The 15906-nt window shown below is 42.0% G+C and overlaps 1 protein-coding gene across 2 annotated transcripts in view; it reads right to left on the bottom strand.

Moving 5' to 3' along the window:
* The window catches only part of LOC106582506 (receptor-type tyrosine-protein phosphatase-like N), a 100196-nt gene that overhangs the window by 76727 nt on the left and 7563 nt on the right, over positions 1-15906 (bottom strand). For both annotated transcript variants that reach the window (XM_045704906.2, XM_045704907.2), the window contains exon 2: positions 9237-9287. In XM_045704906.2, the coding sequence (XP_045560862.2) occupies positions 9237-9287 (51 nt within the window). The remainder of the gene's footprint in view (positions 1-9236; positions 9288-15906) is intronic.

Below are 15906 nucleotides of genomic sequence, written 5' to 3'. Positions count from 1 at the left end.
GACAGTAGATCTAGCTGGTGTGTCGTAATATAATAGAGACAGTAGATCTAGCTGGTCTGTCGTAATATAATAGAGACAGTAGATCAAGCTGGTCTGTCATAATATAATTGAGACAGTAGATCTAGCTGGTCTGTCATAACATAATTGAGACAGTAGATCTAGCTGGTCTGTCGTAATATAATAGAGACAGTAGATCTAGCTGGTCTGTCATAATATAATAGAGACAGTAGATCTAGCTGGTCTGTCATAATATAATAGAGACAGTAGATCAAGCTGGTCTGTTATAATATAATAGAGACAGTAGATCTAGCTGGTGTGTCATAATATAATAGAGACAGTAGATCTAGCTGGTCTGTCATAATATAATAGAGACAGTAGATCTAGCTGGTCTGTCATAATATAATAGAGACAGTAGATCTAGCTGGTCTGTCGTAATATAATAGAGACAGTAGATCTAGCTGGTCTGTCATAATGTAATAGAGACAGTAGATCTAGCTGGTCTGTCGTAATATAATAGAGACAGTAGATCTAGCTGGTCTGTCATAATGTAATAGAGACAGTAGATTTAGCCGGTCTGTCGTAATATAATAGAGACAGTAGATCTAGCTGGTCTGTCATAATATAATAGAGACAGTAGATCTAGCCGGTCTATCGTAATATAATAGAGACAGTAGATCTAGCTGGTCTGTCGTAATATAATAGAGACAGTAGATCTAGCTGGTCTGTCATAATATAATAGAGACAGTAGATCTAGCTGGTCTGTCGTAATATAATAGAGACAGTAGATCTAGCTGGTCTGTTATAATATAATAGAGACAGTAGATCTAGCTGGTGTGTCATAATATAATAGAGACAGTAGATCTAGCTGGTCTGTCATAATATAATAGAGACAGTAGATCTAGCTGGTCTGTCATAATATAATAGAGACAGTAGATCTAGCTGGTCTGTCGTAATATAATAGAGACAGTAGATCTAGCTGGTCTGTCATAATGTAATAGAGACAGTAGATCTAGCTGGTCTGTCGTAATATAATAGAGACAGTAGATCTAGCTGGTCTGTCATAATGTAATAGAGACAGTAGATTTAGCTGGTCTGTCGTAATATAATAGAGACAGTAGATCTAGCTGGTCTGTCATAATATAATAGAGACAGTAGATCTAGCTGGTCTATCGTAATATAATAGAGACAGTAGATCTAGCTGGTCTGTCGTAATATAATAGAGACAGTAGATCTAGCTGGTCTGTCATAATATAATAGAGACAGTAGATCTAGCTGGTCTGTCGTAATATAATAGAGACAGTAGATCTAGCTGGTCTGTCATAATGTATGACATTAGCTCTGCCATGTCATTTACATGAGCCCTTGTAGATGTATGTCTTTCTTCTTTTTGTGTATCATGTTCTATGTATATTTGTTTTGGTTGATAAACAGCACACATATATATATATACATATTGTTCATTTATGTCATACTTCATCTACATTGCTTTGACAACTTTGACAACAGTGGCAACCACCCATTCATGCTTGTGAAGCATTTATTGAATTGGGGTGGGAGAGAATTTGTACAAAGTATATTGAGTACTGCACACACTACAATTACTTAGGTTTAAAAATAAGCTCTACTGGACACCTTAATGAGGCAGTGAATGAACTGAGAGAGAAAGCACGCAGGGCATTCTACACCATTAAAAAAACTAATTCAAATTGAAATACCTATTCAAATTTGGCTAAAACTAATTGAATGTGTCATTGAACCAATTCCACTTCATGGGTGTGGGGTCCACTTGCAAAACAAGATTTCACCCTTTGGGACAAACACCCCATTGAAACTCTGCATGCAGAGTTCTGTTAGATTCTCCTACATGTCCAGAGGAAAACTACAAACAATGCATGCAGGGCAGAATTAGGCCAATATACACTAATAATAAAAACTCAAAAAAGAGCAATTAAGTTTTGGAAACATCTAAAATACAGTGACCCCCTCTCATATCATTACCAAGTCCTGCAATACCAAGAGCTGAGCAAAGAAAAGAGTCCCCTCATCCAGCTGGTCCTGGGGCTGAGTTCACAAACCTGTTCTACTAACACACTGAAGCCTCAGGACCAGAACATCCAATCAATCAGAATAAACCAAATTACAACACAGTCAAAACATAACTACATTGCTTATTGGGAAACACAAGCACAAACACAAAGCAAAATGCAGTGCTATCTGGCCCTAAATCGACAGTACACCGTGGCTAACTATTTGACCATGGTTACTGATCAAAACCTTAGAAAAACCTTGACAAAGTACAGGCTCAGTGAGCACAGCCTTGCCATTGAGAAGGGTAGACACAGGAAAACATGGCTCCCTGTAGAGGAAATGCTGTGCAACCACTGCACAACAGCAGAACCTGAGACAGCTGCATTTCCTGACAAAATGAGGGACAGTGTCTGACAGACCAACCAACCTGTACATGTCCTCTACTGAATGCTTATTGTTATTTTTCAATGTATGGTTACTTTGACCCTTGGGTATTGTTGTTACTGTTGTCCCGTTGACAATATTGATTATTATTATTAATTATGTTAATATTTTAAATGTCCAAAGTAAGCTTTGGCAATATGTACATTGTTACATCACGCAAATAAAGCAAATTGAATTGAATGAGAGAGAGAGAGAATGAGAGAGACAGAGAAGAGAGAGAGAGAGAGAGAGGAGAGGGAGAGAGAGAATGACCATGAGAGAGAGGGGAGAGAGAATGAGAGAGAGAAGAGAGAGAGAGAGAAAGAGAGGAGAGGAGAAAGAGAATGAGAGAGACAGAGGAGAGAGAAAGAGAGAGAGAGGGAGAGAGGAGAGAGAGAATGAGAGAGGAGAGGGAAAGAGAGGAGAGAGAATGAGAGAGACAGAGAAGAGAGAGGAGAGAGAGGAGAGAGAGAGAATGTTAGAGAGGAGAGAGAGGAGAGAAAGAATGAGAGAGGGAGAGAGAGAGAGAGAGAGAGAACGTTAGAGAGGAGAGAGAGGAGAGAGAGAGAACGTTAGAGAGGAGAGAGAGGGGAGAAAGGATGAGAGAGGGAGAGAGAGAGAGAGAACGTTAGAGAGGAGAGAGAGGAGAGAGAGGAGAGAGAGAGAACGTTAGAGAGGAGAGAGAGAGAGAGAGAGAGAGAACGTTAGAGAGGAGAGAGAGAGAACGTTAGAGAGGAGAGAGAGGAGAGAAAGAATGAGAGCGAGAGATTGTGGGGGTGTTGACCCAGCTGCCTTCATCCTGATGATGTCACCGTTGCCGTAGAAACAATATGTAGTAGCGGGCAGGGGCTCTGACGAGGAGAGGAGAGGCAGGAAGGGAGGTGACGGAGAGAGGAGAAGGAGATGTGGCCTGTGTGTGTCTACCCTTCTCTCATACACCTACGACAATAAACACACACACATACACCCCAACGCACTTACTCTCCTCTCTCCTCTCTAATGTTCTCTCCCTCTCCTCTCTCTCCTCTCTAACGTTTCTCTCTCTCTCTCTCTCTCTCTCTCTCCCTCTCTCATTCTTTCTCTCCTCTTTCTCCTCTCTATCATTCTCTCTCTCTCCTCTCTCTCTCTCATATATATATATATATATATATATATATATATATATATATATATATATATATATAAAAAAAAAATATATATATATATATATATATATATATGCATGTTAACTCAAGCTCAGCCACGAAACCCTATCCCACATACCTAAGCCTACCCTACCGTAACAACTAGTCATCCCATGAATATATGATACATAACAGACACCCCATCCATCATAACACTGAGCCAAGCTGCAGAGATAGCTACATCCGCTCAACAGATCCAGAACAAACCAACAGTCTTACATCTGCTTAACATATCTGAAGTAAACCAACAGTGGTGCCTAGCTAGCTACGGTTGGGTGTCTGTGGTACCTACCTAGCTAAGGTTGTATGTCTGTGGTACCTAGCTAGCTAAGGTTTTGTGTCTGTGGTACCTAGCTAGCTAAGGTTGTGTGTCTGTGGTACCTAGCTAGCTAAGGTTTTGTGTCTGTGGTACCTAGCTACCTAAGGTTTTGTGTCTGTGGTACCTACCTAGCTAAGGTTGTGTGTCTGTGGTACCTAGCTAGCTAAGGTTGTATGTCTGTGGTACCTAGCTAGCTAAGGTTTTGTGTCTGTGGTACCTAGCTAGCTAAGGTTGTGTGTCTGTGGTACCTAGCTAGCTAAGGTTTTGTGTCTGTGGTACCTAGCTAGCTAAGGTTGTGTGTCTGTGGTACCTAGCTAGCTTAGGTTTTGTGTCTGTGTCTGTGGTACCTAGCTAGCTAAGGTTTTGTGTCGGTGGTACCTAGCTAGCTAAGGTTTTGTGTCTGTGGTACCTAGCTAGCGAAGGTTTTGTGTCTGTGGTACCTAGCTAGCTAAGATTGTGTGTCTGTGGTACCTAGCTAGCTAAGGTTGTGTGTCTGTGGTACCTAGCTAGCTAAGGTTGTGTGTCTGTGGTACCTAGCTAGCTAAGGTTGTGTGTCTGTGTCTGTGGTACCTAGCTAGCTAAGGTTGTGTGTCTGTGGTACCTAGCTAGCTAAGGTTGTGTGTTTGTGGTACCGAGCTAGCTAAGGTTGTGTGTTTGTGGTACCGAGCTAGCTAAGGTTTTGTGTCTGTGGTACCTAGCTAGCTAAGGTTTTGTGTCTGTGGTACCTAGCTAGCTAAGGTTTTGTGTCTGTGGTACCTAGCTAGCTAAGGTTTTCTGTCTGTGGTACCTAGCTAGCTAAGGTTTTGTGTCTGTGGTACCTAGCTAGCTAAGGTTGTGTGTCTGTGGTACCTAAATCAAATCAAATCAAATGTATTTATAAAGCCCTTCTTACATCAGCTGATGTCACAAAGTGCTGTACAGAAACCCAGCCTAAAACCCCAAACAGCAAGCAATGCAGGTGTAGAAGCACGGTGGCTAGGAAAAACTCCCTAGAAAGGCCAAAACCTAGGAAGAAACCTAGAGATGAACCAGGCTATGAGGGGTGGCCAGTCCTCTTCTGGCTGTGCCGGGTGGAGATTATAACAGAACATGGCCAAGATGTTCAAATGTTCATAAATGACCAGCATGATCAAATAATAATAATCATAGTAGTTGTCGAGGGTGCAACAAGTGAACAAGTGTCAGTTGGCTTTTTCATAGCCGATCATTGAGAGTATCTCTATCGCTCCTGCTGTCTAGAGAGTTGAAAACAGCAGGTCTGGAACAGGTAGCACGTCCGGTGAACAGGTACCTAGCTAGCTAAGGTTTTGTGTCTGTGGTACCTAGCTAGCTAAGGTTTTGTGTCTGTGGTACCTAGCTAGCTAAGGTTGTGTGTCTGTGGTACCTAGCTAGCGAAGGTTTTGTGTCTGTGGTACCTAGCTAGCTAAGGTTTTGTGTCGGTGGTACCTAGCTAGCTAAGGTTTTGTGTCTGTGGTACCCAGCTAGCGAAGGTTTTGTGTCTGTGGTACCTAGCTAGCTAAGGTTGTGTGTCTGTGGTACCTAGCTAGCTAAGGTTGTGTGTCTGTGTTACCTAGCTAGCTAGGTTTGTGTGTCTGTGGTACCTAGCTAGCTAAGGTTTTGTGTCTGTGGTACCTAGCTAGCTAAGGTTGTGTGTCTGTGTCTGTGGTACCTAGCTAGCTAAAGTTGTGTGTCTGTGGTACCTAGCTAGCTAAAGTTTTGTGTCTGTGGTACCTAGCTAGCTAAGGTTGTGTGTCTGTGGTACCTACTGTAGCTAGCTAAGGTTTTGTGTCTGTGTCTGTGGTACCTAGCTAGCTAAGGTTGTGTGTCTGTGGTACCTAGCTAGCTAAGGTTGTGTGTCTGTGGTACCTAGCTAGCTAAGGTTGTGTGTCTGTGGTACTTACTGTAGCTAGCTAAGGTTTTGTGTCTGTGTCTGTGGTACCTAGCTAGCTAAGGTTGTGTGTCTGTGGTACTTACTGTAGCTAGCTAAGGTTTTGTGTCTGTGTCTGTGGTACCTACTGTAGCTAGCTAAGGTTTTGTGTCTGTGGTACCTAGCTAGCTACGGTTGTGTGTCTGTGGTACCTACTGTAGCTAGCTAAGGTTTTGTGTCTGTGTCTATGGTACCTTGCCAGCTACGTACTTGCAATGAGGAATGAGGATGGGACAGAGTGTAAATAATTCAGTTCTGTCGGCGGCTGTGTGGTGCAGCGTGTTATGGGTTAGGTCCTGCTGGGATGGTGTGTGTGTGTGTGTGTGTGTGTGTGTGTGTGTGTGTGTGTGTATTTGAGTGTGTTGTAAGTTTGGTCCTGCTGGGATGGAAGAAAGCAAGAGGAAGGCTGTTTAAATGTTGATGATGCAGGAAGCGTGTGTATAATCATTACAGGATATAAGCAAAGTTCTGGATTTTGTGCTCTACTCCAGTAGGCTGTGATGTCAGGAATGATATATGCCCTGTTTTAGATACAGAGGGGGTTTGGTGGTGGGGTGGACATACTACTACTGTGGAATCAGGACAGAGGGGGTTTGGTGGTGGGGTGGACATACTACTACTGTGGAATCAGGACAGAGGGGGTTTGGTGTGGTGGTGTGGACATACTACTACTGTGGAATCAGGACAGAGGGGGTTTGGTGGTGGGGTGGACATACTACTACTGTGGAATCAGGACAGAGGGGGTTTGGTGGTGGGGTGGACATACTACTACTGTGGAATCAGGACAGAGGGGGTTTGGTGGTGGGGTGGACATACTACTACTGTGGAATCAGGACAGAGGGGGTTTGGTGGTGGGGTGGACATACTACTACTGTGGAATCAGGACAGAGGGGGTTTGGTGTGGTGGTGTGGACATACTACTACTGTGGAATCAGGACAGAGGGGGTTTGGTGGTGGGGTGGACATACTACTACTGTGGAATCAGGACAGGACCTCCAAGTAATAAGGAAAGTGCTCACTCTGTCTAGCACACAGCAGGCCCATCGTCATACATTTCAACTTTTATTGTCACATGTACAAGTACAGTGAAGTGCCTTTCTTGCAAGCTCCAAACCCAAGAATACAGTAATTAATATCAATGTAATACTAAAAATGACATAAATTAGAACAAAAACACGAGAAATAAAAATAAGAAGAACACAAGAAAGGCAGTTAACCCACTGTTCCTAGGCTGTCATTGTAAATAAGTATTTGTTCTTTAACTGACTTGCCTCGTTATATCAAGATATAAAAAAATTGTCATGCTGAAACAGGAAAGGGCCTTCCCCAAACTGTTGCCACAAAGTTGGAAGCAAAGAATCATCTAGCATGTCATTGTATGCTGTAGTGTTAAGATTGCCCTTCACTGGAACTAAGGGGCCTTGCTGAACCATGAAAAACAGCTTCTGACATTATTCCCTCCTCCACCAAACTTTACAGTTGGCACTACGCATTCGGGCTGGCAGCGTTCTCCTGGCATCTGCCAAACCCAGATTTGTGCATCGGACTGCCAAATAGTGAAGCATGATTCATCACTCCAGAGAACGCGTACTCCACTTCTCCAGAGTCCAATGATGTAGAGCTTTACACCACTCCAACCGACGCTTGGCATTGCGCATGGTGATCTTAGGCTTGTGTTCGGCTGCTCGGCCATAGAAACCCATTTCATGAAGCTCCCGAGTCACAGTTTTTGTGCTGACGTTGCTTCCAGAGGCAGTTTGGAACTCGATAGTGAGTGTTGCAACCAAGGCCAGACGATTTTTACATGCTACGCACTTCAGCACTCGCCGGTCCCGTTCTGTGAGCTTGTGTGGCCTACCAATTTGTGGCAGAACCGTTGTTACTCCTAGACATTTCCACTTCACAATAACAGCACCTACAGTTGACCGGGGCAGCTCTAGCAGGGCAGATATTGGACCAACTACTTAAACTAATGACACACAAATTATTGTATTTTTATTGTCTATATTGAATACATAATTTTAACATTCCCAGTGTAGGTTGGGAAAAGTATGTGAACCCCCTAGGCTAATGACCTCTCCAGAAGCTAATTGGAGTCAGGAGTCAACTAACCTGGAGTCCAATCAATGAGACGAGATTGGAGATGTTGGTTAGAGCTGCCCTAAAAATATTCTGTGGACAGATGAAATTTATGTTGAGGTGTTTGGAAGGAACACACAACACTATGTGTGGAGAAAAAAAAGGCACAGCACTCCAACATCAAAACCCCATCCCAACTGTAGAGTATGGTGGAGGGAGCATCATGGTTTGGGGCTGCTTTGCTGCCTCAGGGCCTGCTTTGCTGCCTCGACGGAAAAATGAATTCCCAAATTCATCAAGACATTTTGCAGGAGAATGTAAGGCTATCTGTCCGCCAATTGAAGCTCAACAAAAGTTGGATGATGCAACAGGACAACGACCCAAAACACAAAAGTAAATCAACAACAGAATTGCTTCAACAGAAGAAAATGTGCCTTCTGGAGTAACCCAGTCAGAGTTCTGACCTCAACCCGATTGAGATGCTGTGGCATGACCTCAAGGGAGCAGTTCACACCAGACATCCCAAGAATTCTGCTGAACTGAAGCAGTTTTGTAAAGAGGAATGGTCCAAAATTCCTCCTGACCGTTGTGCAGGTCTGATCCGCAACTAGAGAAAACGTTTGGTTGAGGTTATTGCTGCCAAAGGCGGCGAGCGTCGGAACCTGTGAAGTATGATTCCACCGTATTCCTATATTGTCCTTTTGCTCGTTTGCTAACCCTGCAGAGGTCGCAGCGGGACTTCCTGTCCTTGTTTCTGTCCTCAGCCATAGCCTCAGGGTTGTCTGCGGTAGCCCTGTGTGTGGTAGTCCTGTCCTTTAGTTTACTGCCAACCTCAGTGTTCATTTGTTGATTGGGGAAGCGATTCATGGGTACTTCCTGTTTTGATCTTCTTTTTGTAAACAAGCATGTCAGGAATGACGTTTTTAGTGAGATCCCAGGAGATACATAGGGGATTCAGTTTGGTGGGGGTGTATAAGCAGGACATGCTAATGTGGAAACAGGATGCAATACACAGTAGGTTTGGGAGAAGGACATAGAGAGGGGTTGGATGTGGTGGTGGGGGGGGTGGGGGGGGGGGGGGGCAGGATAACCCGGGCTCACTGACTGAAGCTGACATGGTAAGCCTTATCTGGGCCAAATGTGTGCTACTCTCTAGGAGATACCGACCGCAGGGCAGGAGGGATAGGATAGGATTCTCAGCTAAGAGCACACACACACACAGACACAGACACAGACACACACAGACACACACACACACACAGGATAGGATACTCACCGTCAGAGCAGAACTGTTCCCTGGAGCACAGCCTCCTCTCAAACACACAACCTGAGAGAGAGAGAGAGAGAGAGAGAGAGGGAGGGAGAGAGGGAGGGAGAGAGAGGGAGAGAGAGAGAGGGAGGGAGAGAGAGGGAGACAGACAGAGAGGGAGAGAGGGAGAGAGAGGGAGAGAGAGGGAGGGAGAGGGAGAGAGAGGGAGGGAGAGAGAGAGGGAGAGAGAGAGAGAGGGAGGGAGAGAGGGAGGGAGAGAGAGGGAGGGAGAGGGAGAGGGAGGGAGAGAGAGAGAGGGAGGGAGAGAGAGAGGGAGAGGGAGGGAGAGAGAGAGAGGGAGGGAGAGAGAGGGAGACAGACAGAGAGGGAGAGAGGGAGAGAGAGAGAAAGTGAGGGAAGAGAGAAAGATGGAGGGAGGGGAGAGAAACAGAGGATAGAGAAAGTGAGAGTGAGAGAGGGATTAATAGCAGCTCTGCTAAAAGCATTCATTGATTGAAAGGGACTAGATTATACCTGTTGATGGAAACTGTTACAGTAGGTTCTAAAGGGACTAGATTATACCTGTTGATGGAAACTGTTACAGTAGGTTCTAAAGGGACTAGATTATACCTGTTGATGGAAACTGTTACAGTAGGTTCTAAAGGGACTAGTTTATACCTGTTGATGGAAACTGTTACAGTAGGTTCTAAAGGGACTAAATTATACCTGTTGATGGAAACTGTTACAGTAGGTTCTAAAGGGACTAGATTATACCTGTTGATGGAAACTGTTACAGTAGGTTCTAAAGGGACTAGATTATACCTGTTGATGGAAACTGTTACAGTAGGTTCTAAAGGGACTAAATTATACCTGTTGATTGAAACTATTACAGTAGGTTCTAAAGGGACTAGATTATACCTGTTTATGGATACTGTTACAGTAGGTTCTAAAGGGACTAGATTATACCTGTTGATGGAAACTGTAGGTTCTAAAGTAGGTAGGTTCTAAAGTAGGTTCTAAAGGGACTAAATTATACCTGTTGATGGAAACTGTCACAGTAGGTTCAAAAGGGACTAAATTATACATGTTGATGTAAACTGTTACAGTAGGTTCTAAAGGGACTAGATTATACCTGTTGATGGAAACTGTTACAGTAGGTTCTAAAGGGACTAGATTATACCTGTTGATGGAAACTGTTACAGTAGGTTCTAAAGGGACTAGATTATACCTGTTGATGGAAACTGTTACAGTAGGTTCTAAAGGGACTAGATTATACATGTTGATGGAAACTGTTACAGTAGGTTCTAAAGGGACTAGATTATACCTGTTGATGGAAACTGTTACAGTAGGTTCTAAAGGGACTAGATTATACCTGTTGATGGAAACTGTTACAGTAGGTTCTAAAGGGACTAGATTATACCTGTTGATGGAAACTGTAGGTTCTAAAGTAGGTAGGTTCTAAAGTAGGTTCTAAAGGGACTAAATTATACCTGTTGATGGAAACTGTCACAGTAGGTTCAAAAGGGACTAAATTATACATGTTGATGTAAACTGTTACAGTAGGTTCTAAAGGGACTAGATTATACCTGTTGATGGAAACTGTTACAGTAGGTTCTAAAGGGACTAGATTATACCTGTTGATGGAAACTGTTACAGTAGGTTCTAAAGGGACTAGATTATACCTGTTGATGGAAACTGTTACAGTAGGTTCTAAAGGGACTAGATTATACATGTTGATGGAAACTGTTACAGTAGGTTCTAAAGGGACTAGATTATACCTGTTGATGGAAACTGTTACAGTAGGTTCTAAAGGGACTAGATTATACCTGTTGATGGAAACTGTTACAGTAGGTTCTAAAGGGACTAGATTATACCTGTTGATGGAAACTGTTACAGTAGGTTCTAAAGGGACTAGATTATACCTGTTGATGGAAACTGTTACAGTAGGTTCTAAAGGGACTAGATTATACCTGTTGATGGAAACTGTTACAGTAGGTTCTAAAGGGACTAGATTATACCTGTTGATGGAAACTGTTACAGTAGGTTCTAAAGGGTCTAGATTATACCTGTTTATGGATACTGTTACAGTAGGTTCTAAAGGGACTAGATTATACCTGTTGATGGAAACTGTTACAGTAGGTTCTAAAGGGACTAGATTATACCTGTTGATGGAAACTGTTACAGTAGGTTCTAAAGGGACTAGATTATACCTGTTGATGGAAACTGTTACAGTAGGTTCTAAAGGGTCTAGATTATACCTGTTGATGGAAACTGTTACAGTAGGTTCTAAAGGGACTAGATTATACCTGTTGATGGAAACTGTTACAGTAGGTTCTAAAGGGACTAGATTATACCTGTTGATGTAAACTGTTACAGTAGGTTCTAAAGGGACTAGATTATACCTGTTGATGGAAAGTGTTACAGTAGGTTCTAAAGGGACTAGATTATACCTGTTGATGGAAACTGTTACAGTAGGTTCTAAAGGGACTAGATTATACCTGTTGATGGAAACTGTTACAGTAGGTTCTAAAGGGACTAGTTTATACCTGTTGATGGAAACTGTTACAGTAGGTTCTAAAGGGACTAAATTATACCTGTTGATGGAAACTGTTACAGTAGGTTCTAAAGGGACTAGATTATACCTGTTGATGGAAACTGTTACAGTAGGTTCTAAAGGGACTAGATTATACCTGTTGATGGAAACTGTTACAGTAGGTTCTAAAGGGACTAAATTATACCTGTTGATTGAAACTATTACAGTAGGTTCTAAAGGGACTAGATTATACCTGTTTATGGATACTGTTACAGTAGGTTCTAAAGGGACTAGATTATACCTGTTGATGGAAACTGTAGGTTCTAAAGTAGGTAGGTTCTAAAGTAGGTTCTAAAGGGACTAAATTATACCTGTTGATGGAAACTGTCACAGTAGGTTCAAAAGGGACTAAATTATACATGTTGATGTAAACTGTTACAGTAGGTTCTAAAGGGACTAGATTATACCTGTTGATGGAAACTGTTACAGTAGGTTCTAAAGGGACTAGATTATACCTGTTGATGGAAACTGTTACAGTAGGTTCTAAAGGGACTAGATTATACCTGTTGATGGAAACTGTTACAGTAGGTTCTAAAGGGACTAGATTATACATGTTGATGGAAACTGTTACAGTAGGTTCTAAAGGGACTAGATTATACCTGTTGATGGAAACTGTTACAGTAGGTTCTAAAGGGACTAGATTATACCTGTTGATGGAAACTGTTACAGTAGGTTCTAAAGGGACTAGATTATACCTGTTGATGGAAACTGTAGGTTCTAAAGTAGGTAGGTTCTAAAGTAGGTTCTAAAGGGACTAAATTATACCTGTTGATGGAAACTGTCACAGTAGGTTCAAAAGGGACTAAATTATACATGTTGATGTAAACTGTTACAGTAGGTTCTAAAGGGACTAGATTATACCTGTTGATGGAAACTGTTACAGTAGGTTCTAAAGGGACTAGATTATACCTGTTGATGGAAACTGTTACAGTAGGTTCTAAAGGGACTAGATTATACCTGTTGATGGAAACTGTTACAGTAGGTTCTAAAGGGACTAGATTATACATGTTGATGGAAACTGTTACAGTAGGTTCTAAAGGGACTAGATTATACCTGTTGATGGAAACTGTTACAGTAGGTTCTAAAGGGACTAGATTATACCTGTTGATGGAAACTGTTACAGTAGGTTCTAAAGGGACTAGATTATACCTGTTGATGGAAACTGTTACAGTAGGTTCTAAAGGGACTAGATTATACCTGTTGATGGAAACTGTTACAGTAGGTTCTAAAGGGACTAGATTATACCTGTTGATGGAAACTGTTACAGTAGGTTCTAAAGGGACTAGATTATACCTGTTGATGGAAACTGTTACAGTAGGTTCTAAAGGGTCTAGATTATACCTGTTTATGGATACTGTTACAGTAGGTTCTAAAGGGACTAGATTATACCTGTTGATGGAAACTGTTACAGTAGGTTCTAAAGGGACTAGATTATACCTGTTGATGGAAACTGTTACAGTAGGTTCTAAAGGGACTAGATTATACCTGTTGATGGAAACTGTTACAGTAGGTTCTAAAGGGTCTAGATTATACCTGTTGATGGAAACTGTTACAGTAGGTTCTAAAGGGACTAGATTATACCTGTTGATGGAAACTGTTACAGTAGGTTCTAAAGGGACTAGATTATACCTGTTGATGTAAACTGTTACAGTAGGTTCTAAAGGGACTAGATTATACCTGTTGATGGAAAGTGTTACAGTAGGTTCTAAAGGGACTAGATTATACCTGTTGATGGAAAGTGTTACAGTAGGTTCTAAAGGGACTAGATTATACCTGTGGATGGAAACTGTTACAGTAGGTTCTAAAGGGACTAGATTATACCTGTTGATGTAAACTGTTACAGTAGGTTCTAAAGGGACTAGATTATACCTGTTGATGGAAAGTGTTACAGTAGGTTCTAAAGGGACTAGATTATACCTGTTGATGTAAACTGTTACAGTAGGTTCTAAAGGGACTAGATTATACCTGTTGATGGAAAGTGTTACAGTAGGTTCTAAAGGGACTAGATTATACCTGTTGATGGAAACTGTTACAGTAGGTTCTAAAGGGACTAGATTATACCTGTTGATGTAAACTGTTACAGTAGGTTCTAAAGGGACTAGATTATACCTGTTGATGGAAAGTGTAGGTTCTAAAGTAGGTAGGTTCTAAAGTAGGTTCTAAAGGGACTAGATTATACCTGCTCTGATAATGTGAGCAGTGAGCACATCACACACTCTGCTGTTAGTAACATCATTAAGCATCAGCTCTCAGAGGAACACACCTAGCTAAATATACCCATCTGATTACATTCAGCGTGTCTGTACAGTGGGCATCTAGGTCGTGACATAACAGCAAACAGCATGATGTTCCTGTAGCACATATTCGCTCTGTCTCCGACGATGGAAGAGAAAGTGAACATGTCACACGGTGACAGGAAATGTGTGTTGCTTTATGTTATGTTGCATGTGTTAGAGAGAAGAGAGAGAGAGAGAGAGACAGGAACATAACATTTGACATACCAATTAGGATCTGGTTAAAAAATACTTGAATCAGTTATTGAACCCATTGCCCTTTAAGGTTGTGAGGTCAGGGGTCCGCTCACCAACCAAGAATTCACAAAATGGGGCAAACACCAAATTGAGACTCTGCATGCAGAATTCTGCAACAATAGTCCCCTAAGCAAGCTGGTTTTGGAGCTCTCTTCACAAACACAAACAGACCCCACAGAGCCCCAGGACAGCAACACAATTAGACCCAACCAAATCATGAGAGAACAAAAAGAGAATTACTTGATACATTGGAAATAATTAACAAAAAAAAACTGAGCAAACTAGAATGCTATTTGGCCCTAAACAGAGAGTACACAGTGGCAGAATACCTGACCACTGTGACTGACCCAAATTTAAGGAAAGCTTTGAATATGGACAGACTCAGTGAGCATAGCCTTGCTATTGAGACAGACCACTGTATGTAGACCTGGCTCCCAAGAGAAGACAGGCTATGTGCACACTGCCCACAAAATGAGGTGGAAACTGAGCTGCACTTCCTAACCTCCTGCCAAATGTATGACCATATTAGAGATATATTTTCCTCAGATTACACAGATCCAGAAAGAATTCAAAAAACAAACCCAATTCTGATCAACTCTCTTAATCTATTGGGTGGAAAAACCAGTCTGCCATCGCAACAACAAGATGTGTGACCTGTTGCCACAAGAAAAGGACAACCAGTGAAGAACAAACACCATTGTAAATAAAACCCATATTTATATTTATTTACTTTCCCTTTTGTACTTGAACTATTTGCACACGACAAAATACATGTCTCTATTATTTTGTATCTTCTGTGAGTGTAATATTTACTGTTAATTTGTATTGTTTATTTCACTTTTGTGTATTATCTACTTCACTTGCTTTGGCAATGTTAACATATGTTTCCCATGTCTATAAAGCCCTTAAAATAAAATTGAGAGGCAGTGAGAGAGCGAGAGATGGCATTTATAGATAGAGGAGGTGGAGGGAGGTGGAGAGGGTATGGAGGCCCCGGGTAGATGTAGGTCTCTGTGTTGGCCACAGCTGGTCCAACAGACCATAGAGGCAGTGAAGCCAGACCTGTGTGTGTGTGTGTGTGTGTGTGTGTGTGTGTGTGTGTGTGTGTGTGTGTGTGGGGGGGGGGGGGGGCCCTGGGCTGGTTAGTCAGGGTTTACTGCCAGCAGAACACAGGAGGACAAACACTGATAAAGAACTGGGACTATAAATCACAACTCAGATTAAAGCCTGAACTGGGACTATAAAACACAACTCAGATTAAAGCCTGAACTGGGACTATAAAACACAACTCAGATTAAAGCCTGAACTGGGACTATAAATCACAACTCAGATTAAAGCCTGAACTGGGACTATAAAACACAACTCAGATTAAAGCCTGAACTGGGACTATAAATCACAACTCAGATTAAAGCCTGAACTGGGACTATAAAACACAACTCAGATTAAAGCCTGAACTGGGACTATAAAACACAACTCAGATTAAAGCCTGAACTGGGACTATAAATCACAACTCAGATTAAAGCCTGAACTGGGACTATAAAACACAACTCAGATTAAAGCCTGAACTGGGACT

This window comes from Salmo salar, chromosome 21 (genome assembly GCF_965601325.2).
Source record: "Salmo salar chromosome 21, fSalSal1, whole genome shotgun sequence".
Lineage (NCBI taxonomy): Eukaryota > Metazoa > Chordata > Actinopteri > Salmoniformes > Salmonidae > Salmo > Salmo salar.
Note: the sequence above shows the minus strand (reverse complement) of the source record. Positions and strands in the feature narration are given on the sequence as shown.